Raw genomic sequence first — 23659 nt, forward strand, 5'->3', positions numbered from 1 at the left:
CATTTCATTTACTTCAGAGAGCAAAGGCAGTAGTTTTACTAATATGTCCAACATTAATACTGTCTCAAAATAGCTCAGAAACATGACCACATGTGGTAAGAAGATGAAGGTGTTTTCTGGCGCCCTCCCTAAAAGCAGAACTCCTGATGGCAGAAAACAAAAAGTTTTCAGTGGGGAGCCATGGGGGCTGCCTTCTGTCCTATCAATCCACAAATTCTCGAATTACAAATCTGCTGTTGTTTTCTGACACATCTGCTTTGCAATGTACAATAGTGTTTTCTTTAGTAAGAATTCTTCAAAAAGCCCTTAGGCACCTCGCCTTTGTTTGCACAGCCTGGGAGTTTTCATTTAAAGTTTTCACACTGTTTTTAAAATTCCCTATTTTTGTTTCTAAATTAGTTAGGCAAAGTCCACAAACCTCTGTTTTGGCTTCTCATTTCAGCTACATAGAAATGACGAAGAGAAACGTGCAGAGAAATTTGTAAGGTTTTGATAAATGAGATTACCCCAAATGGCCAACATCCTTTTTCCCTCTTTCCTTCAATGTCAAAAATGTGTAGGAGGTAGGAAAGCAGAAATGTTCTTTATATAATCCCTACCCCAGGGATGTAAAATCTACTACAAATTGAGGAAATTCACAGGAAAAACCCACTCTTGTTTACTCTGTGGCAACTCTGACAATCAAATGTGGTGGGAAATAGGAACAGACAGTGAAATGATCATGAAAATATATGAAATTCCATTGTAATGATCATAGCAAGGCTGATACTGGATATATTCTGTGACAACTAAGTTGGACCTGAAACCAAGATAAAGTATATATTTCTGAATCTAAAGTACTTTTGCTTTAATTTACTCAAAATCTAAACTTAAACTCCCAAGGATATAGTATCCATTCATCTCCTCATTAAAAAATAAACAAGTGGATGTTTTTTAAGGTCTCCATAGGAAACATAAACATTTGATCTTTTTACATTAATTATGTGCAACCATAATGAAACAAATTTTAACTTTTTCCATAATGGGACAGAGAAGGCAGACAATTGATAAATATATACAAGTATCGGCCTGACAGCTTGAGCATTTGTCGCTCTTCACCTTTAATCCAGGTGAATATGACTTGAAGAAGACGACATTCACTTTGATACACTCTATTCATAACTCCCTCATGGAATTCCTTGGGAAGAGATGATCTTTTTCAAGGATAAGAAACGCTACTTTGCAATTTGCTGTCAATCTATAAAACATTCTTACATGATCCAATTTGTTGGAAGTGAAGACAGTCTAGTGGCATGAAAAACATGGATCCTCCTTCAGTGGAGAATATTGTAGGGGACAGATGGAAGAAGTTGGATGCTGTACAGATGCAGCCTGCTCCATCCTTAACATCTAATGTGATGGGCTGGACACTGCCCTATAAGACACGTTTCATGTTATAAGCTAAGTTATGAGGCAAGAGAGTTTGTATAAATGAGACATAACTTAAAAAATAAAATAAAATAAAGAGATGATTTCTTACACATGAAATCACAGCCTGAGCCCACAGCTTTTTCTTTGAAGTATTCCTCCTATACTGCTTATTTAGGACCATTTTCATTTTTTCTATCAAAATTCTTTCTTAAAATTTTTCATTCCTGTTGATGTATCTTCTTTTTCAGAAATTCAACCTTTTGAAAATATGCTTTCAAAAGCCTTGAGCTCTTTGTTTTATAATGTTACCATGACATACTCATTTTCATTCAAATTTTCTGTCACTTCACTTTTATAAATCATTTGTTCTTTACTGGTCAAAGTCAAGTACTAGAGACTAGAATTTCTCTTTGTGAAACAGGTAACTACAGCAAAATTGTTAAGAGTCTGGGTTCTAAAACAGTATTAAAAAATATCTGGTTTCTAGATATACCTTTACTATCTGTATATGTGATCACTGGCAAAAAGTTACTTACATTTTCTATGCCTGAGTTTCTTCAACAGGAAAAGTCTTTCAGAATTGAAAAGATATTAAATGCTAAGATATTTATGATAAATACACTTAGTACAACGCAGAGCATAAAGTAAGAATCAATACGGGTTAGTTGTTATAGCTAGTTCTACCATCTAAAGATGACACTGTCAGAAAGCAAGATGTGAGGCCAAGCAAGGTGGCTCACGGTTGTAAACCCAGCACTTTGGGAGGTCAAGGTGGGCAGATTGCTTGAGCCCAGAAGTTGGAGACCAGCCTGGGCAACATGGTGAAACGCTGTCTCCACAAAAAATTTAAAAAAAATTAGCTGGATGTTGAGACACCCACCTGCAGTCCCAGCTATCAGTAGGGTAAAATGGGAGGGTCACTTGAGCCCAGGAGGTCAAGCCTGAAATGGGTCATGATCACATCATGGCACTCCAGCCTGGGCGACAGAGAGAGATGCTATGGAAAGAGGGGAAGGGAGAGAAGGGGAAGGGAGGAATGGGGAGGGGAAGGAACAGAGAAAAGGAAAAGGAAAAGGAAAAGGAAAAGGAAAAGGGAAGAGGAAAGGAAAAGGAAAAGGAAAGGAAAGGAAAGGAGAAAGGAAAGGAGGAAGGAGAAAGGAAAGGAGGAAGGAGGAAGGAGAAAGGAGAAAAGAGAAAGGAGAAAGGAAAGGAAAGGAAAGGGGAAAGGAAGATGCAAATTCTTCAGATGTTTGGATTTCATAAGACTGAGACTTTTGCAGAAAGGTCTGGATATTTAAAATTTCCCTACTTCTGCTAAGCCGTGCCTTTATGACAATTACATGACCTAAAGTAGGAAAATATTGGCTTCCTTTAGCACCTCATTTAGTAGGTTGCAAGATTACTCCCTTTTTCCTCTGCCTCTCCATCACATACTCGGCACCATGGAGTTCCACAGGAAATTTGTCTTCTTGAAACACACTGCAAAACTGCTTGACTTTTCAATCTAATCTATATCTTTTAACACAAAATAGTCTTTTGCAATATATTCCAGTAGTAATTCTCATCTCACCAAGTCTCAGGACCATATTTATCTTCTGGTATTAGTATTACAAAATCTGCTTTGTTGACCACCTATCTTGTGGGCCTGGAAGCCTTCAGTATGGAAGAAGCCAGTGTCTACAACCTAGCAGAAAAGGGAAATTTGGTCAATGCAAAGCTGTAATCAGGGAGATCTAAAAAAGATAGCTTAATAACATGTCTCCTGGTCACTGAAAACTGAAAGACATTACAACTGCACAAGAAAGGCTTTCGATGTGTACTGTCTTCCTTTAGGGGAACACAGCTCATGCACATCTTAAAGTAAGGTATAATGTTTAACTCCATTTGCTGTCATTTATAATTTCTGCCAAAAGTGGATTATGCATTTTCCTACATTCTTAAAATGAAACATACTGGTTACCATTTAATCTCTCTTAATAAATCACAGTCATCCTTTTGATGTACAAGCTGTACAATCATGAAGAAATGTCTGCAGGGGTTATTTGATGTGCAGAGTTGCCTGCCCTGCCATAGAATGGCTCCAGGCTGCTATGGTTTTTTTTTTTTTTTTTTTTTTAACTTCCCATATATTTTTTTCAAAATGGTTTATCTCTCTCCTCCCTTGTTGTCAAGCTGTCAGTCAGCTGTCACTTTTTACTGCTGTCAGTGAGACTGCCTTTATCACACCCCCAATTTGATGCTGCTAATCTGCTGTCAGCTGAAAAATCAGATAATCAAGACCTCCGAAATTGCATTTACAATAAGTGGTGGGCTGAGCACCGGATGAAGATTTTGAGATACAAGTTCTAGTTCCTGCTCTGCCTATATCTAGCTGTGTGATTGCCAGAAAACATATAACTTCTCTGGGCCCTGGCACCTTCATCCATAAAATAAGGGGAGTGTGTGTGTGTGTGTGTGTGTGTGTGTGTGTGTGTGTGTGTGTCAGAGACAGAGACAGATCTCATCCAGACCTGAATCCTAAGTTTCTTTGGCTGTGAGAATACACATGAAACTTTTCTGTGACTTAATAGAATGCAGGGTGGATGCCACTGACCTTTTAATGGTCAAATTCAAGGACGCTTTTTAGTCATCACTTTACTTAACCTCACTGCTGTGAATTCACTAATGATTATCTCCTTAGAACTCTCTCCCCTTTGTTCCACAGGATAATTATTTCAGCGTTGACCTCCTGACTCTTACTTATTCTTCTCACTTCAATCTTGGGCTCTTCCTCCACCAACCCCTTAAGTGTCAAGAATGCCAAAGTGGCTTCAATGTAAAAAAGTCAGGACGATGATGAGGAACCCAGCAAAGGAGCCTGAGAAGCAGCAGTCTGTGTGAAAATCAGCGGACTATGTGTGCTAAGACAAGTGAAGAATGTGTCATGGTGTGTCAAATGCTGCTGCTATGATAAGTAAGATGCGGACTACGAACTGAACACAGGATTTAGAGACAGAGGTGACCCTGACTAAAACAATTTCAGTGGAATACTTTTCACTCAAAACAGGAGGAAGGAACAAGTATAAACAACTCTTTTAAGAGGCTTTGCTACTAAGAGAAGGAGAGAAATGAGGTAGTAGAAGGGGGAAGTGGAATAGGGAGAAAAAAAAGTTTAAGATGAAAGAAATAGTAATAGTTTTGTATGTTAACAGAAATAATTCAGACAAAAGAAAAATAAGAATAATTCAGAAGGAAAACTGATGATGCAGAATAGACCAGGAAAAACTGCCAGGACAATAGGCCTTGAGTATGTGGGATGGATGAGTTCTGGAAAAGTGGAGATGGGGCCTTACACAGAAGCAAGGTCAGCTCATCCCCAGTAACAGGTGAGAAGATGGAGAATATGCACCCAGAAGAAGCACATAATTGGGTGGACCTGGTAGTATCAATAAATAAAATTGTCTTCTGATTGCTTCTATTTCCTCAGTCATCAGCTGAGAATGAAGATAGAAGATTTGGTACTGGAGTGTTCTTTAAAAAGTAGAAGGCATAATTATCTAGAAGAAGGGAAATGCTTGCCAGGTAGCTCAAAGGGCCCATCTGAATCTTAGGAGTCATACATTTAGAACATGCTAATAAGTATGACATGCTTTTCTCCAGTCATGTTTAGTCCATGATTATAGGAAGAAAGTGTATGAACACATAGATTTAAACAGACGAGGGTTTTTGCCAATCAAATATGAAACAAAAGGTGTAAAAGATTTGAGAGGATATGCAAGGGAGTAAACATAATGATGGAATAAGAAAGTTAAGCTGGACAAAGAAAGAGAAAATAGGACAAGAGTGAAATTAAGTTGGCTCAATCAATGGATGGTAGGGTCTGGTGAGGCCAAAGGATTGTTTGACTCAAGGTGATAAAGAAAATAAACAAAACCAATCTCCTTATTTATATTAGATTCAGCTTTTAGGAGAGTAGTTCTCTTTTCATGTGTCAATTATAGGATGGTAAGGGGTGGAGGGAAGATAGTCCTCTATATTCAGATGCCAATAAATATGCTAGGTTATAAATTAATGGGGGGGGTAATAAGATAAAATAACCTTTTATTGTGGGTCTACTGTATGCTAAGCACTATCCTAGGTACATGGTATACATTATTTCATTTAATCACTGCATCATCCCTATGAGATGGTTTAATCACAACCATTAACAAACCTAAGTGCAAGGTCATTCCACAGGAACAGATCACGCAGCTAGTAAGTGGTGGTCAAAACTCAATACACGTATACGTGACTAAGGCATCTAAGAGCTTTCCCATCCCAAAATATTCAATACAGATAATGAAATGTTTTCAAGGGAATACACTCTCTTGCTATTTATCTGGTCTTTGGGAGTGACGCAGGAGATGAATGAGGAAGGCAAGAGGTAGCAGTAGGTGCCATGAATCCAATATTAGCGAAACCACCGAAGTGACAGACATGCTCTGAGTTTTAACAGACAGAAACTCTAAAAATCTTCATTTATTTTGTTGGAAATATGGCTTTTCTCCCCTCTCTAATTAATATCCATTATATTATATAGCACAATGATTAATAATTTAACTGTATCTTCTGCTTTGTTTTTAGTTAAATTCATTTTTTCCCATGACCAAATAATATTTGGACTGGGAGAAAGATACAAGCCTTCAAATATATTTTTTAATCACCTTGGTTATTTTGCTTTTGGAATTACTAAATACTTTTCAACATCTCAACAAAATAATACGGTTTTGAAACTGCAGGCTTTAGAATGATTGTCATTCATGCAAATAATCACTTACTTACACTATATGAGTTTGGGTTGCATAAAGCAAATTACCATTTGAAAATAATTCAAATAACACTCCTTGCTTATGAATGTTATATTGGCCACAATATTTCTGAACCTTTTTGTATTTAGCTAGATTCCTTTATGGTAATATCATCCAAATTAATAACTATTCAACTGCCACAGGTATATTAAACATAAGATGTTGCAGAAACATATCGGATGTAAATGAATTTTAAAACATTTACTTAGAATTCTATGGCAGTAATAATTAAGAGGAGCTATAACCACCAACACACTTATAGATATACGTTTTCCCTATATGTGATGTTAAAAAACCTTAAAACATGTCAAAATATAAGGTTCATATTTTTTAAAATTCAGATATATAACTGCTCTAGTTAATCACAGGCAAAGTATAACTATTACAGTTTTCAAAAGTTGAAGTTCTCTCATCACACATAAGAAAACTGTATGCACAAATACATACAGATAATATACATAATTACATATATATTCTGAAAATTGCTTGTGATCATGGCTCCACTTAGCTTTACAGTTTTCAAAACAGCAAATAAATCATAAACTGTTTTTGACAAATGACCTGTAATGACAGGATGCTTGAATGGTAAGTAGAAATTGGAATCAGAAGTCATAAAGCCTAGATGTTAATCCAGTCTGTGACAATGACAAGGTGAATACAAGCCAATCTCTACTTCTCTGGGCCTCTGTTTTCTGTACTCTATAAAGATTAAGCAAGATGGTCTAACTTAAATTTTATGACTCACTAGCTTGATTTTCTATGGGGCAGATTTTTCTTCGGTGAAATATTAACAAATAAGACACTCAAATAAATCAGCAATAGGCGTGTAGATGAGGACTACCATTTCTACAGCAAAATATGGGTGAAGTCAGTAGTGTAGAACATAGAAGTTAATGCTGACCTCTTGCATAGCATGTTTGGATATTAAATCATTTCCTGCCTTCATTGCAGGGATGAGGATGAAACAGCTGTTCCTGAACTCTTTTAAGAAAGCAGTCAGTAAAAAACAGCAGCGTCTCCCGCTAGTGTGAGTCCCGCTGAAGTAAACTTTCTGTTCACAAGGGAGAAATATTCCTAGTGGTAGTAAAAACAGTTTTTCTAGGTTTAATCAAAAGTGAAAAGGAATTCCAGAATGTTCTCTTTGAGCCACATCATCCACTGCTAATTCAAGGTGGGCCCAGCAACAAGGGTAATTAAAAAAAATATCCTTAGTAACTAAGAAAGAGAAATGGCAATTAGGTACATTTGTAAACCAATACAGAAGACTTAACTCTTTATTAAGATAATATAAATAATTAAAAATAAAGAAAAAAATAAAATAGTATGGGAAATGAATTAATCCAAGCAGTGAGATTTAACATTGACTTATCTAGACCAGTTATTATATATATAAATCAAAGGACATAAGCTGAATGCAAAGGTTGAGAAATATGCTTGACAATGACTTCTGTAACAAAAAAAATAAAGAAACAAAACACCAGGCTGTTTTGACAAACAAATAAATAAAAGGAAAGAAAGGAAGGACTCAATATCTGAACTATTTAGTGATGGGTTAGACACAGGATGATTTAAAATCTTTGTAAATCACGGCATGGTAAGATAGAACTAAATTCTCTAATTAACCATACTTAGGCTGAAAAGTTAAAACTGGCATGAAGAACATCAATTTCTATACACTTAAGTAATAATTTATGACACAATATTGAGAACAGAGTCGAACATACTGACCTGCTCACATCAGGAAACCTGATGGGAAAGTAAATAACTTGGCACTTGGGTCTGATGATGCTTTCCAGATCCTTGGGTCTGTGATCAGGAATCAGCTTCATAAATTTTCCAATGGAAGTGAGAAATGATTCCATATTAAAAACTGAGTTGAATACAACCACATCAGCCACCAGGCTGTTAAGGTAAAAGACAAATGCAAATGATGAGCCCAGACTCATTCAGAGTAATTTTTATCAACCTAAGACCTCTATGGATTAATCAGAGTTTTTATTGCACCTTAGGTTTGCAAAGAACTCTTCATTTCACATCAGTATCTACCAAAATGTCTCTAAGAGCTAAGTTAGTTTCACTACTGTTATATCACAGGGAGTTGATTGGTGGCGTCAGACTGGAAAGGCAATAGGGAAATGGAATGATTTAATGGGATTGCATGAGACTCCAAACCAAAGCATATTTTTCCACAATGCCAGGAACTTTCTATATTATCAACAACATTAAGTACAGCAATTCCTTTTTCTTCATGGCCCAACTACCCATGTTGAATTTCTATGTCAGTGATGTGCATCGTCTTACACCATACTACCGAGAACAGAACATCTGTCATACTTCTCACTAACTTCAAGGAGACTAATTCAGACAAAACTATTTTCATACTAGGGCATGATACCTTCGGCACTATTTGGTTAAAGTCTACTTCTTGCTTTAGCCTTTACTTCAAGAACTGTGTTAAGTTTTTGAAATTTCTGGGACTACACAGAAAGGATTATGGTATCCCAAAATAATTTGTTTCACTATCATATTATATTATATTGGGCTAGCTAGAGAAATAGAAGAAATTGGTAGAAATGGATCCAGAAATCCAGATCACTAGGTCCTAACTGATTACATAAAGGTACATATAAATTATAAAACACCGCAACACCATGGACCTTTGAATTCAACAAAATAAATGTAATAATACCAGTCCGCAACACCAATGGTTCAAACTTAAGATTTTTTTAACTTCACAATGGTGAAAATGTAATATACATTCAATTAAAACCATACTTCGAAAACTGAATGTTTATCATGTCCTGGGCTAATGGTATGTGCACAATATTCTCTCACGATGCTGGGCAGCAGCAGTGAGGTACAAATCTCAGTGAGCCACATGATCACAAGGGTAAACAACCAATACTCTACAGTGGCCTGTGCTGCCAGATGATTTTGCCCAATTGTAGGCTAATATAAGTATTCTGAATATGTTGAAGGTAAGTTAGGCTAAGCTATGATGTTTGATAGGCTAGTTGTATTAAATGCATTTCAACTTATAATATTCTCAACTCACAATAATGGATTTACCAGGCTGTAATCCTATCCTAAGTTGAGGAGCATCTGTATACAAGATTAAAGGGACAAAGCAATTGGTTTTATTCTACCCTAAAAATGATAGATCAATACCACTGGAAAGAAGACATGTTATGTCCACAGGACTGCAGAACACCACAGAATAAGTAGAGCTTATAGAATAGGAATGCCATAGTCAATTGTCAGTTTCGTTTAAGTCATATTTGCTGAGACAGCCAAATTTACTATTACAACGTTAATATATAGCAGAATAAAAAATGAACAAAAAGAGTGTTGGCCTGCTACTCCCATGACCCCCCGAAAAAAAACTGATTTTCCATACAAGTATTGTTTATCAGTTGCTACCTAGTGCAAATTTGGGGGGTGCGGGTGATTACAACATGAATAATACAAAGGAATGTCACAGAAGTGCTGACACAACACTAAGCAATAAGGAAGCCAAGATAACAATATACCAAAAGTTGAAGGATGTTTTACAGCTAGTCTGTTTTCACCATATGTCACATATTGTAATAGCGACCTACAGGTCATAATATACAGTTGTGACACGTGTTCATAAGTCAGAGGGTTAGTGAAACCACTGTTTAAGGTGAGTACTTATGTCAGTCATCTTTGAAGTCCTTAACTGCCACACAGTCAAGAAAGAAGTCTGACAGTGCCAAAAAAGCAGAAGTCAGCAAGAAAACTAAAGAAACATGTGAGGAAGCAGGAGTCATACTTTTCAAAGAGAATCTGAACAGGACTGCCTTTTGACACTCTTATTTTTCCTCTGGACAACTGTGAACCATTTTTTTCCCATTAAGAAGCCAACTGATGATGAAGTCTACTTCTCTTTCTCCAAGCTTGTCTGTAAGTTTACCCTCTTGAGAAAAGCAATGCTGAAAAATCATGTACAAAACTTTTATAGTCTCATTGCCTATGAGCAAAAACAATGTTTTGTGAAAATGAGGGGGAATCGAGAGCTGAATTGTTTTAGACAGCTTCCCTCAAAGGGCATGTGACCCAACAACTTAACATTCTTAAAAATCCAGTCTATGCTAAATTAAAGATCCAAGATAGTTTACAGAAATATCCTTTTTGGTACATTTCCTCCCTGATATGAGTGGATGTAACTTCCATTAACTTTAAAGCCACCCATAAAGGGAAAAATAGACTTAGTTTTTTTCCCAGTGATTTCTCAGGGGTAATAAACATACTATCTGAGGAAAAGAATGATGCTAATTCAAGAAATCAAAAGAATATTACAAATGTTTCCCATATTGATAAAGCACAAAATGATTTTATTTTCATTTTTAAAACATATTTTCCTTCTCTGCTTCAATATAAAGTATTTTAATTTTATTATGAAATTTTAAAACGGCTGCTTTTTTTTTATGAGACATTTGACGTGAAGCAGTTCCACTCTATTTTGATAGCACTGCTACTTCACAATTGAAGCAGCTTGTAAAAATGACTGTAGGAAAACATTCACAAAATGCACACAACACAGAATTATTACTATATAGCGTTTTTCTATGTCAACTAAACTATGAAACATTCTTGCAAGAGTCGGGGGTCTGTATAAACACATCATCAAACCCAGCTGCTAATAGCTGTTAATAAAGATGAATAAAATGTACAAAATCACTGACAAACAGATTCCGTTTGACTGTTGCAGTTATGTGAATAGGATCCAATAGCAAAGCCATTTCAGAATTGTTATTAACTTCTTTCATTAACTAAGCTTCAGGAGATACACTTTGTCTAAGTAACAATAGAGAAGGACCATCACCTTTAAAATGTCATGGTATTTTAAGGCTGTGTCATTTCAGAAGACTCAATGAGGGAAAAAAGAAAGCACTACCTAAAGATTCATTTTCCATACTCGTCTCTGTCTTACAATAAAATAAAAAGGCGGGGGAGGCAAAACCCCAAGTTGCTCCATTATGCTTTAATTTTTATTTTTCTGTAATACTCTATTTTGATTTTAGCTGAATACAGTGATCATGATTAGTAAGTAAGAGTTGACTAACTGCACTTTCTAAATGCCTTAAGCAATAGATTATGAAATCAAGGGGTGAAGGTCCCTGCCAACCTTTTAATTCTATTTTGAATGTTGTGAAAAATAGATAATTAGCTCAACATATAATTAGATTGTTACATATATGTATTTTTATAAAATGATTAGTGAACTTACATATACTGCAGAAGGAAGAATTGTTTAAATATCTGTACCTACCTTATGGTGTTTTTTAAAAAGGTGTATGGTAGTAGGTCTCCAGATTTAAAATGTAACCACCTACAAAGAAAAAGGTAGCAAAGGGCCAAATACAATGATACAATGTATACCTACCATGAAAGAATTTGGTTGTATCCATACTGGAAATCCCTCTCCTGACATTTCTTGACAGGATATATCAACTGGTTCTCGTGAAAATACAGAATCGTTTTCAGTTTCCCAAGGTCAGGCCGAAGGGCAGCCAGTTCGGTCAGGTTAAGCACTGAACTTGCAAAGAGGGTCCTAGGAAACAAGAAAATTGGGGTTTACTGTCCCAAGTATGTTTGAAGGGGTCATGCTTTGCTCTTCTCTCCTCTTTCCTCTTCCCACCCCAAGAAAAACACATCCCCTATAGGGACACATCAATAGTTGAGCCTTAATACCATGTAGCAGCATTCTAAGTTTTGATCTCTTAAAAAGCAGCTGCTTAGAACTATAAAGTCCCCGAATCTCACTGGTCTTCTCAGTGCAGTTACTGAGAAATGTTTAAAAAAAAAAAAAAAAAAAAGCCGGATGGATTTTATTGAAAAAGGCAAGAAAAGCTCTATCTGAAGGACAAATGGAACAAAGATAACGCTGACTGGGGAATACTTTGCTTGCCAGTTTCATTACACTTTCCTTCTTTATGCAACCAACTACTGAAATTCAATGTATGAGCAGGAATGGCACATGTTCATGTTATGACATAAACCCTTTTGATTTATGCAATAGGCTTATCTAGTATGGTCTTTTTCTCTTGGCATGTTTTCTTACCCTCCCCTCACTTGTAAAGTATCTTACAATACTTGTATTTTTAAAAACATCTTTTCTTCTCCATTACTGGACTGCTAATGGTACCAGATGCATGATCTGTAAAATCCCTTAATAAAGCACAAATATAAAAATTTGATGAAAGGCTGATTCCTTATCTTTAGGGAAAAAGGGAAACTGAAAGCTTGCCTATCCATGTTTATAAATGAAAAAAAGTGTCAATTTACTCTGTCATTCCACATATATTTACTAAATGCCTACTATGTGCCAGGGTCTAACCAGGAAGAACAGAAAAGATGAACAAGACAGCTCAGCAGGATAAATGCTGCCTGTAATACAGACATACACAAAACATTAGAGAAACAAACAGAAAGCAATTCTAATTGTCTGGGACAACCTGGAAATGTTTCCCTAATGAGGTACCTATTGCATATGGACACAAAAGAGGGACAAAGTACAGGTCTTGAGCAGCTGAGGACATTTAGATGGCACAATTTTGATAGAATGCCACCTTTATAACATAATGTAACATAATTTGACCTTTATAGCTTTAATTCCCATTCTAAAAAATCAGGTTCAAGAAGGTTAAGAGTTTTTTCTAGGATCACACTGGTAGAAAGTGGCAAAGCAGAGAGACTGCTGGTCTTCTAAGAGCTCAAACTGCTTTTCATTACACCACAGATATGAATTGGTTGCGGACCACTTACATTGCAAGTGCTTTTTTCTGTACTTAATAAATACAAAATATCATCCTTGTTATTACCATGATTACAACTACTATAAATCCTCCCTTGCTGACAGGCCAAATGGCTAACTTCAGGTGTTTATACGATCTGCTGCACTAGCCTTTCACATAAGAAGAATGATTACATAATAAGTACATATATCACAAGTAGGAATTCAAGTGTCTTCTTCATGGGCTAAAAGAGGCACGTAAGACCAAAAGCCAGCAATCCCTCTTCAAACCTACATAGCTATATTAATGTTATAATTTATCTCTTTAAGGGAAAAAAAATCTTACCAAGGAGATGCATTTATTTTTTTAAACTTGTCTGGCTATACCCAAATAAAAAAAAAAATTATAGCCAAACAATGCCCTATTTTGTCCAAACATATTCCCCCTACCACTATCACATATAAGCCTCTCTAAAACTTACATTGAAAATTCTGAAACATGAAGATATTTGCTTACCTAAAAATCTCATCTTCAGCAGACAAAGCAACAAAATATAAATTTCAAACAATACTTTCCTTAAAAGGGAATACATGGCAACTTGTAGGTCTAGTTACGGAGTAATCCTTCCTCCTCTCCTTCTATTCTTTCTTACTATCCCCATCCCTGACCATACATATTACTGGAAGCAATGAAGCCCATTCTTAATCATTATCACCTGGGCAAGCACAATTTTTTTTTCACACACAAGGCAGAAAAATGCATTAAAAGAAGCCTTCATATGAGTTACTAATTACAAAAATATACCTTTTATGATGGGGAAATCTGGTAGAAATCAATTTAACCAAGTGATCAAACTTTCTATGACCAATAATGGGACAAAGTGATATCCTGTATTTCTAAATGTGATACATTGAGAAAGATACAAATCATCAGTGTAGTATTCCTGCCAAAAATGCCTAATCTGAATTTGGTAAGGAATAACCAGACAAATATTCTGCAAAATAATTCACTGGATCTCTAAAAATGCCGTATATCATGAAAGAAAAAAATCTAGATTAAAGGAAATAAAGACACCCAAAACAAAATCCAGTAAGTGATCCTTCACTGGATACTGGAAGGGGAAGGCACACCTAGTAAGGACATTATTAGGACAATAGGAAAAATCTGAATGTGGGCTGAATATAAGACTGCAAGTTTTTGTCAATCTTTAATTTATTAAATACAATAATTTTATTATAGTTATGTAGGAGAATAATCTTATTCTTAGGAGATTCATGTCAAATTACTTAGATGTGAAATGCCATGTTGTCTGCAGTTAATTATTAAATAGTTCAGCCAAAATGCTACTGCTAATAATAAATATTAATATGTACATATTTACAGAGATAGAAAAATTAAAAATGTGCAAACACATTAACAATTGATTAATCTATGTGAACAGGTGTGTAGTAATTCATAGCTTCAGGGGAAGGGGAGAATCTAATAAAAAGATTTCATGGAGCAAGACATTGTCCTACTGCAAATTTTGGGTAAGTTATACATTTATAAAACTACACATTTGAAGTAATAGGCATTAAATGGCAGTAAGTAGAAGAAAAAAGTTCTATATTCCATAAACAATAAACCCATCATATCTGTATTTCTAGCCATATTCCAACTGCTAATTTCTACATGAGGATTACCCTCAGGGTGAATTATCTATAGCTAATGTTTAACCGAGAGGAGCCCTTCACTCTATTTCTACCACATGTCCCCCTACCCACCAGCTTATCCACAACCAAAGAATCCAACCAGCCTTTAGAAAACCTTCCAAATAAAAGAAGGCAATATATTCATATGAGAAATAACAATAATTTTTTTTTTTTTTGAGATGGAGTCTCGCTCAGTTGCCCAGGCTGGAGTGCAGTGGCACCATCTCGGCTCCCTGCAAGCTCCACCTCCCGGGTTCACGCCATTCTCCTGCCTCAGCCTCCCGAGTAGCTGGGACTAAGGCACCCGCCACCACGCCCAGCTAATTTTTTGTATTTTTAGTAGAGACAGGGTTTCACAATGTTAGCCAGGATGATCTCGATCTCCTGACCTCGTGATCCGCCCGCCTCGGCCTCCAAAAGTGCCGGGATCACAAGCGTGAGTCATCGCGCCCGGCCAACAACAATAATTTTCATAATATTCACCAGTTGAGACTGCCCATGCCAACACTTCTTTCAGTTTGTTTAATCATTAAAAGAAAATTCACTCTATTTGTATAACTAATCTTGAAATACCCCTCACTAGTTTTAAATAGTGGAAATTATCTCCATCATTTCTCTTTGCTTTTCTTGCTTGTAAATTGGTAAAGTGGTCAATAAGCAATTTCTCAAATATTTAGCTCAACAACACTCAAAAAGAAGTAATGAATATGGCCACAAAGGGAATGCAGGCAATCCATAGGCAATACAAAATTTAATAAATCAAAATTTACTACTATCAATTTTTAAAAGTTGATTATAATACAGTGAATGACATCACTTGATCAGCAGCTAATCCCCGGGCTACCAATGCTCATCTTGCCTCAGATATTATTTAAGCAATAAATCCTAACAAGGTGCACTTTATCATCCCACAGTGTGTCTCTAGCAGGAAAGGACACAAGGTGATAGCAAAAACCACGAGGAACAAGGTAATTCCTGACAGCTGCTGCTTGAGCACAAGTTAAATTGAACAGTTTATCTCAGCATGAAGATGTTATAAGGTTTTATGTGTACTATTTTTAAATTAACATAAAACCCAGAGAAAGCAGTTGAGCAATCTTTCACAAACATGACATACTACAATCACTGTATAAGCTGGATTAGTACTTATTACCATGCTACTACAGAATTAAGCTGTTTTTAGACCACCAAAGAGCTTTAAATTGCAACTTTTGTCTCTGTAAGAGAAACCTATATTTTAAATGTCTGCTAAATTCAAATTAACGGCTACATCATTAGCTTACCATTTCACCAAAAGTACAAGTAAGCTGCTACTATAATCGTCTAACCAAAATGGCTCTATGCTGCAAGCACATTAACACCATTCCATGTATTTGGGAATAGGACCTGTATACATGTTTCGATTGCTTCCAATATACATTGTATCTACATTTTAAGTCATATACCTTTAAGGAATCCAAAACAGCGAAACACAATGAAATTCGAAATTAAATATTTTATTCTTTTCTGCTCAGTTTGAATAAATCAGTTGTTTGCCTTTTACCCTATTTACTTAATATGTAAAAAGAAAAGCTGAAATATACCTAAGGACAGTAGTAGTGTGACCATTACCATCAAGATACACACTCTTATATCTTGAATGGTACAGAAGGGAAGTGAAATGAGTTAACAGAGGGCAAGCATTCAATATTCCAGCCACTGTCCATACATTTTAGTAATGATTCTTCATGGGCTAGGTCATCTCACTCTTGCCCCATGAAATCTTTTCAATAGGCACCCCTCCTCTCCTGAAGCTATTTATGACATAATGAGATAGAGTATACAATTTAACACAGATGCCAGTTTGGGCTGTGTTACCACTCATACACAGTTTCTTGCATGGCTTCAGGAGGCCTTTGACAAAAGAGTAAATTCTCCCAGCTTTGTCACTTTGCTCAATACCTAAACTCTTGGTCTAGATTCATGTTGCTAAGACTTATTACCTAAGCCTCGGTTCTTTCATTGTTTCTCGTGGGTTCCTGTTCCTTGATACCTACTCTCTAGGATCCTAGATCCTGTATTTTCTGTGATGCAGTATTTTCTATGATGATGAAAATGTTCTATATCTGTACTGTCCACATACGACTAGCTACATATGGCTATCGAGCACTTGAAATGTAGCTAGTACTCCTGAGGAACTAACTTTTAAATTTAATTTGATTAAATTTAAATTTAAATCCACTAGCCATATGTGGTTAGTGGCTACTGCATTGGAAAGCACAGTTCTGGATGAACCAGCTTTCCCTAACCTGACACTCATGTTACCTGAATATAATTACCTGCTTAACTGATTTTCCTGAACAGACCCTTGACCTGCTTATGATAACCTAATTTCTATGTTGCTCCTGCCTAGAAGAATTTCACCTACTCAGCTCTCCAATTCTGGAATGGCAATACTTTTTCTTTTCCTTCTGAGAACTAGAAAGTACACGTTCACTATAGAAAATGTTTTAAGCAAAATAAATAAATAAATAAAGTGAATATCACCCATAACTATTCCAAAGAGAGATAGCTACTATTTGCATTTTGGTGCTCTAAGCATGTGCTTAGCACGTATTATTTGCAAGGCACTATGCTAAATTACAGACATAAAATGGAAAACAAAGTAGTTGAGGCAAGAAGAAAAATGACAGGTTGAGGAACTGAATGAAGACCAAGGAGGTTGGAGCCAATGGGAGAGTGACCAAAAATAAGAGTGAAGATTCAAAAGTAAGACATGAAAATAATTTTGGTTTTGTGGTAAGATAGGAAGAGATGGAAGGATTTTAAGTAGGGAAGTGACAAAATCTTATATGTACATTAGGTATATTTTCTTTTATTCTTTCCATGTTGTAACAGAAATACATTATTGTAGCTTCGTTTCTTGCTTTCAACATCATGTTGCTTTACCATGTTAAAAATTATTTCTAAAAGATATGATTTTTTATTACATTTCATGATATGGTATGTCATAATATCTCCAACTAGGGCATGATTTTTTTTTTTTGAGACGGAGTCTTGCTCTGTCGCCCAGACTGGAGCGCAGTGGCGTGATCTCCACTCACTGCAGCTCCGCCTCCCGGGTTCACGCCATTCTCCTGCCTCAGCCTCCTGAGTACTGGGACAACAGGCACCCGCCACCACTCCTGGCTAATTTTTTGTATTTTTAGTAGAGTCGGGGTTTCACCGTGTTAACCAGGATGGTCTCGATCTCCTGACCTCGTGATTCACCCACCTTGGCCTCCCAAAGTGCTGGGATTACAGGCGTGAGCCACTGCGCCCGGCCTAGGGCATAATTTTTATACTCATGTCCATAAAGTTTTGAAATCTTCTTTGTATTAATCTCTTATATTACTTTTGTTTATATAATTCACGCATTTTTAAATTAGTTTTTAATACCAGAAAACTTTACTGACTACCATATGGAAAGCAGACTGCAAGGAGTCATGAGTGGAAGAAGACAGCAAGAAGAGAAAAAAAATGACATTGTCTTGGGCTAAGATGCTAATATTGTGAGAGTGTTACCAAGTGGCCTGACTGGGTGTACTGATAACTGTCAGGGTTTGCTGATAAAACTGGATACGAGAAGTGAAAGAGAGGACAGCTATTGCTTTCTTCCCTTTATCACTTTCAAAGCACCTTGACAGAGTTTTAATTACAACAGAAGCTCAATGATACATACACACATAAATGAAAATTACTCCCAAGCATTTCAAAAGTCTTTGGTTTCAACATATTTTTTAATTCATAAAACTTGTGTAGAGAGATAACTGAGTTCTAATATTCATTAACTATCAATATACAAAATTCATTTTAACATAATTTGCTTTAGTTGTCAGCTACTTAATCTTAATTGGACCATTTCTACTGCGTGTTGAAATGCCATGGATATTCAAAAACTTTCAAAAACACTGCCTAACAAAATGTTTCCCTTTGCTGAAACAATTAAAAATACAAGATGGAAGTCTTATCTAAAGGAAAAGGAAACACAGTTATTTAATCTCCCAGGTTCTTGTGGTGGCAATTTACAGGCTGTTTATAAATAGAATATCCAGTTTTCCAAAAGCTGTCTCATCGTGTGGCATCAATCAGGAAGTTTTACTTTTTTCCACCATGTAATTTTCCTTTCCTGTGCTTATCACGATGACCAGGAGAGCACCGTATGCAAAAAAGCACTGTATACAGAACACTTGTCAAGAAGGTAGGGAATCAAAGACTGTAGGCACAACCTGCCACTGAGCAGTATCTCCAACATAAGGCTGTTTTCTTAACATCTATCCTTGCTGCAATCAATCATCAGCACTCTGAACTGTCTTATGGATGTTTAAGGAAACAAATTCCATAATGCCTATTGAGATCCTTTAGCTAAAGGTGTCACTTAAATTCAGGTGTCTCTTAAATTATTTCTGCAAACGCTGAGTCTTTTAACTCTTGGTATCTGGCACAGTGCCTAATCCATAAAAGACACTTTGTAATTACGTTTCTAACAAGAAAGGAAGAGACAAGAAGAGAGGGTGAGCCTACTATTTTAAAAAAATCTATAGATACATTGAAATTTTTATTGCATATATTTAAACATTTTTTCATGTACCTGTTTATTTCTTTTGGGACTGGAGTCCATTATTAAGAGTATTCTTACAAGGTCCAAGGTAATATGAACCGCAACATTTGTAGATATATCTGTTTTTAGACATTCTATCAATAAGTCAACAAATCAGAACACTGTAAAATCTTTTGACTTGGCAATTTAACAAGTACAAGATATCATCCCATTCTAAAAGAACGGACAATATAATTGGTGAAATAAGCCATAAATACAGGAAATATTAAATAACAATAAAAAAGATAAGTAACTGCTCTCTCCTGCACAAGAAATGTCACAAAGCAATGTGAGATTGATTATGAATGAAGGTAGAGGCACTAAGTGCTATGGCCATTCAGAGGAAGAAAAGAGAACTAAGAGCAGTGAAAAACCATGAAGTCTCAGAATTATCAGGGGTGGCAGAAGAGGCCTGGGTCCTGAGTTCTTGGGACTAAAGGGATCAGTGCTATTTGAATTAGAGAGGGCTAACAGTTAGTGTTTGGAAAAAAATGAATAATCAAATAAAACTGTAACAGTGGTCTTCCGCAGACCCAGAAGTATCCAGATGCAGGATAAGAAGTTTGTACTTTTATCTGTCAGCAATTTGGTGACTCATTGCATGTTCATTATTATACTAACAATCATTTATTTTTTTTTCTTATTCTTAATTAACTCAGTTTTTAATGCTTATTGGATAAGAAAAAGATGGTTGTAAAATGAGAAGATAAAGAAACAAATAAAGTACCACTATCAATCACTATTACTCTCAAAATAAGGATGATTACTCTAAATATAACCAAATACAGAAGATATAAAACCAGTTCCTTTAGGCCAGGATTGCTGGCTCATGCCTGTAATCCCAGCACTTTGGGAGGCCAAGGCGGGTGGGTCATGAGGTCAGGAGATTGAGACCATCCTGGCTAACACGGTGAAACCCTGTCTCTACTAAAAATACGAAAAATTAGCCGAGCGTGGTGGTGGGCGCCTGTAGTCCCAGCTACTCGGGAGGCTGAGGCAGGAGAATGGCATGAACCTGGGAGGTGGAGCTTGCAGTGAGCTAAGATCGCGCCACTGTACTCCAGCCTGGGTGACAGAGTGAGACTCCGTCTCAAAACAAACAAACGAAAAACAGTTGATTTAAATCCATGTCTTTCCATGATCACTTTTTGATAATGGAATCCTTAAATCACTATAATATTGTAATGTTGATGGTAATATTTTAAAGGAAGATAGAGAACCATGTATCATGCAAGGTTCTCTACACACATCACTACCACCACCCTAAGAGATATGTCTTATTATCCTCATTTTACTGGTTAAGAAATTAAAGCACAAGAGGTTTGGTTAAATGCTGAGACAACAGCAGTTACTAACAGGTAAAGATGAGTTTCAAATTCAAGTTGATCTCAGCCTAAAGCCTCTACTTTTTCACTTCTTCCACACTGATTTTGAATCATCTTAAGATTAGAGTGTGACTCAGTGTTTTTGTGTTAATTGTATTTATTAGAATCTGTGCTGGAAATATAAAAGAATATAAACGGTATAAAGGACAACTATACTAAAGTGAATAGTTCTATTTTATCCCTTTATCCATCACATATTTACTGAGTGGCCAGATTGCTCTATATAAATTGTGGAGAGGTAATGACCATCAGTGAAGGCTTTCCTAGGGAGAGGCACTCTAGGAAGCATCCTAAATAACACGCAGGAGCGAGCCTCCTGGAATAACAAGGAGGAGGTCAGGGCACTGGAATAGAGAGAGTGGCTAACATTAAGTGTGATGAAAGAAATGTCTGGCTTGGTTATTAAAAGGAAGAAGCTAAAGGTTTCTAGCTTACATAATCAGATAGTGATGGTGTAATACTCCTTAACACAAGAGAGAAAAAAAAATCATGGTTTGGAGTAGAGGGGAAATAAAGAGACGTGTTTTACAAACACTGAATATAAGTAGAGTGCCCAGTAGGTAACTAAAGATTACAGATAATAGGCTAATGACAGGAAATACATTGGAGAGTTGATTTAAATAAAGAACCTGCCTGGTCACCAAATATGTTTGTTAAAAATGTGGTCTGTTATATAATTTTATATAACTCTTCTATGTGGTTCTCCAATATTTAATACATTATCCTGTTTCTTCCCACTAAAGTATATATTCCTTGATAAGATAAATTAGATCTGCTCTTCTTTTCTTTAGTGTACTATAGTTTCCCTAACTTGGCAGCTATCACTCTGGATTTTAAAGTTCCATCAGGACAGGTCCTACATCTTTCTTGTTCCCCATCCTAACCACATGCTTAAATATTTTCAAATAAGTGAATGAGTAAATGAAGTGAATGGATCATTCATTCCCTCAATCACTGTGAGAAAATAAAACTGGTTAACTTTCCATTTATACGGAAGTATTCATTATGATATTCACTCCTACCATTAAAACAAGCTGGAAAGCATCCATGCCCATGGGTGCTTACATTCCCCATGCCCCATGGATGTGAGCACCCAACACAATTCTAAGATGTGTTATTTGATGTCATTTTTTATTGAGCTCATTAGTTTTTCCTGGGGTCCCTAATAATATTTCAGGCACTGGTCTCTGCTTTACCATCGTAAAGTATTCAAGACAGGATCCAAAGAAAAGGAACTCAAGAGGAAAGGTAGATGTCAACCTGGTACAAAGATCAGGAATGTACAATATCATGGTAATAATTTTTGTCATCTTCAGGGATTCATGATCATTAGCCTTGAAGAAGTAAGTCAATTAACATGCAAAGAGCATCTAACTTGCTGAGTGTGCTGGGAACACTTCATATGGTGTTTTATCACCATAAACTAATATAATTAGTATATGAAATATTTATAATTCATCTCATGATTAATCTATCGTACAAGACTATTCCTTAAAAGCAGCATATCATTTTATTTTGGAATGTTCTTTGCCCTTTATTTCATGCCACTCATGAGTCTCTGGAGTTCCTTTCTAAAGACTATAAAGTTTGAAGACTGGAGACCCAAGGTAATGGATGTAAGTCCTATCATCACTGCAATCCAACCCTATCAGTGTAGTCTAAAATTATTTACATTTAAGGACATACTGACCAGTCAAGCCAGAGCACTATCCCACAAGTAGATACAGAAAACTCACTTGAGGCACAAGCCTGAGAAACAAACCACAGGCAAGTACAGATTGGCTTTTGAACAGTATCATGATTTAGGCTTGAGTATTATGAAACTGTAATAATCAAAGTAATTATAACAATAACAATAATATTATCTGCTTCTTGACAACTAAGCTGTTCCTGACAACCATGAAAAAAAAAAAAAAAAAAAGTATTTTGTGCCCAAATAACAAGCTAACCAGGAAAAATACAGGGACTTGCTATTTTTACTGAGTCCTATCTACTGATAAAACTATCAAAATAAAATATATCCTAAATATTCAGTCTTTCAGTAATCAGCAATAACATCTAAATTTTTCAGCGCTTACGAGTATTTGCTTCAGTTTGCTTCCCAGTTTGCTTTACTCTACTGAGTTGTTTTATCATTTGATTTGTTATGCTTCTCATAGAAATTACGTCTGGGTTTTGATTATTCCTCCAATGTTTGTTTTGGCAAGTCCAAGACGGTTCTTTGAAATCCTCCTTAAATATGGTGCTTAATATACCATTTGGAGAAATACCTCCCCACAAATAACTTAGTATCCCCAATGTTTTGCTATTTAATTACAAGGTACCACTGAATAATTAACTATAAATGTCAAAATCAACAAAATGTACTACGCACAGTAGGCATTCAAGAAACGTTTGAGAGAGTGAAATGTTTAATAATGTTGTACATCTGCAACAGAAAAAGAATTCAAAGGTGAGTCTGAGGACTGAGTCTTGGTCCTTTATACATTTATTTTAAAGGTAAAACTTTTCACAAACACTGATTTGCTAAGTCCTGTGTGTAAAAATTCTCATTTTAATATTAATTACCCCATATATCACAGAGGGGAAACGCTTGAAAGCTACTTTTTCAAAGATCTAATAGAGTAAAATGAAAATTAAAAATTCTGTACATAAATTTCACAAAAACACTGTTTTTAAAAAAAAAAGCTTCCCTTGATCACAACTGCCCTCTAAGTTTTTTATATATATGTGTGTGTATGTACATCTATATGTATATTTTATATATATGTATATATAAAACGTATCTAATTATATTAGATTATCTGAAATGAAGTATTGGAGTCATTCAACACAACCTATATCACATGGTAACTTTCTAAGACACACTTCTCTTGATCTCACCTAGCATAAAACATGATATGTGGGACTCATCAAACACTATAGGCAAGAAGAAACTTAAAATTTCCCAGGCCACACTTCTTTACCAGGT

At 35.9% G+C, this 23659-nt stretch overlaps 1 protein-coding gene across 50 annotated transcripts in view; it reads right to left on the reverse strand.

Moving 5' to 3' along the window:
* GTDC1 (glycosyltransferase like domain containing 1) overlaps positions 1 to 23659 on the reverse strand; it is a 376627-nt gene that overhangs the window by 179016 nt on the left and 173952 nt on the right. For all 50 annotated transcript variants that reach the window (XM_077956033.1, XM_077956021.1, XM_077956001.1 and 47 more), the window contains 2 exon segments: positions 11644 to 11811; positions 7965 to 8138 (listed from right to left, as the gene is read on the reverse strand). In XM_077956033.1, coding sequence (XP_077812159.1) covers positions 7965 to 8138; positions 11644 to 11811 — 342 coding nt within the window.

Source organism: Macaca mulatta, chromosome 12 (assembly GCF_049350105.2).
Source record: "Macaca mulatta isolate MMU2019108-1 chromosome 12, T2T-MMU8v2.0, whole genome shotgun sequence".
In the NCBI taxonomy this organism is placed as follows: domain Eukaryota; kingdom Metazoa; phylum Chordata; class Mammalia; order Primates; family Cercopithecidae; genus Macaca; species Macaca mulatta.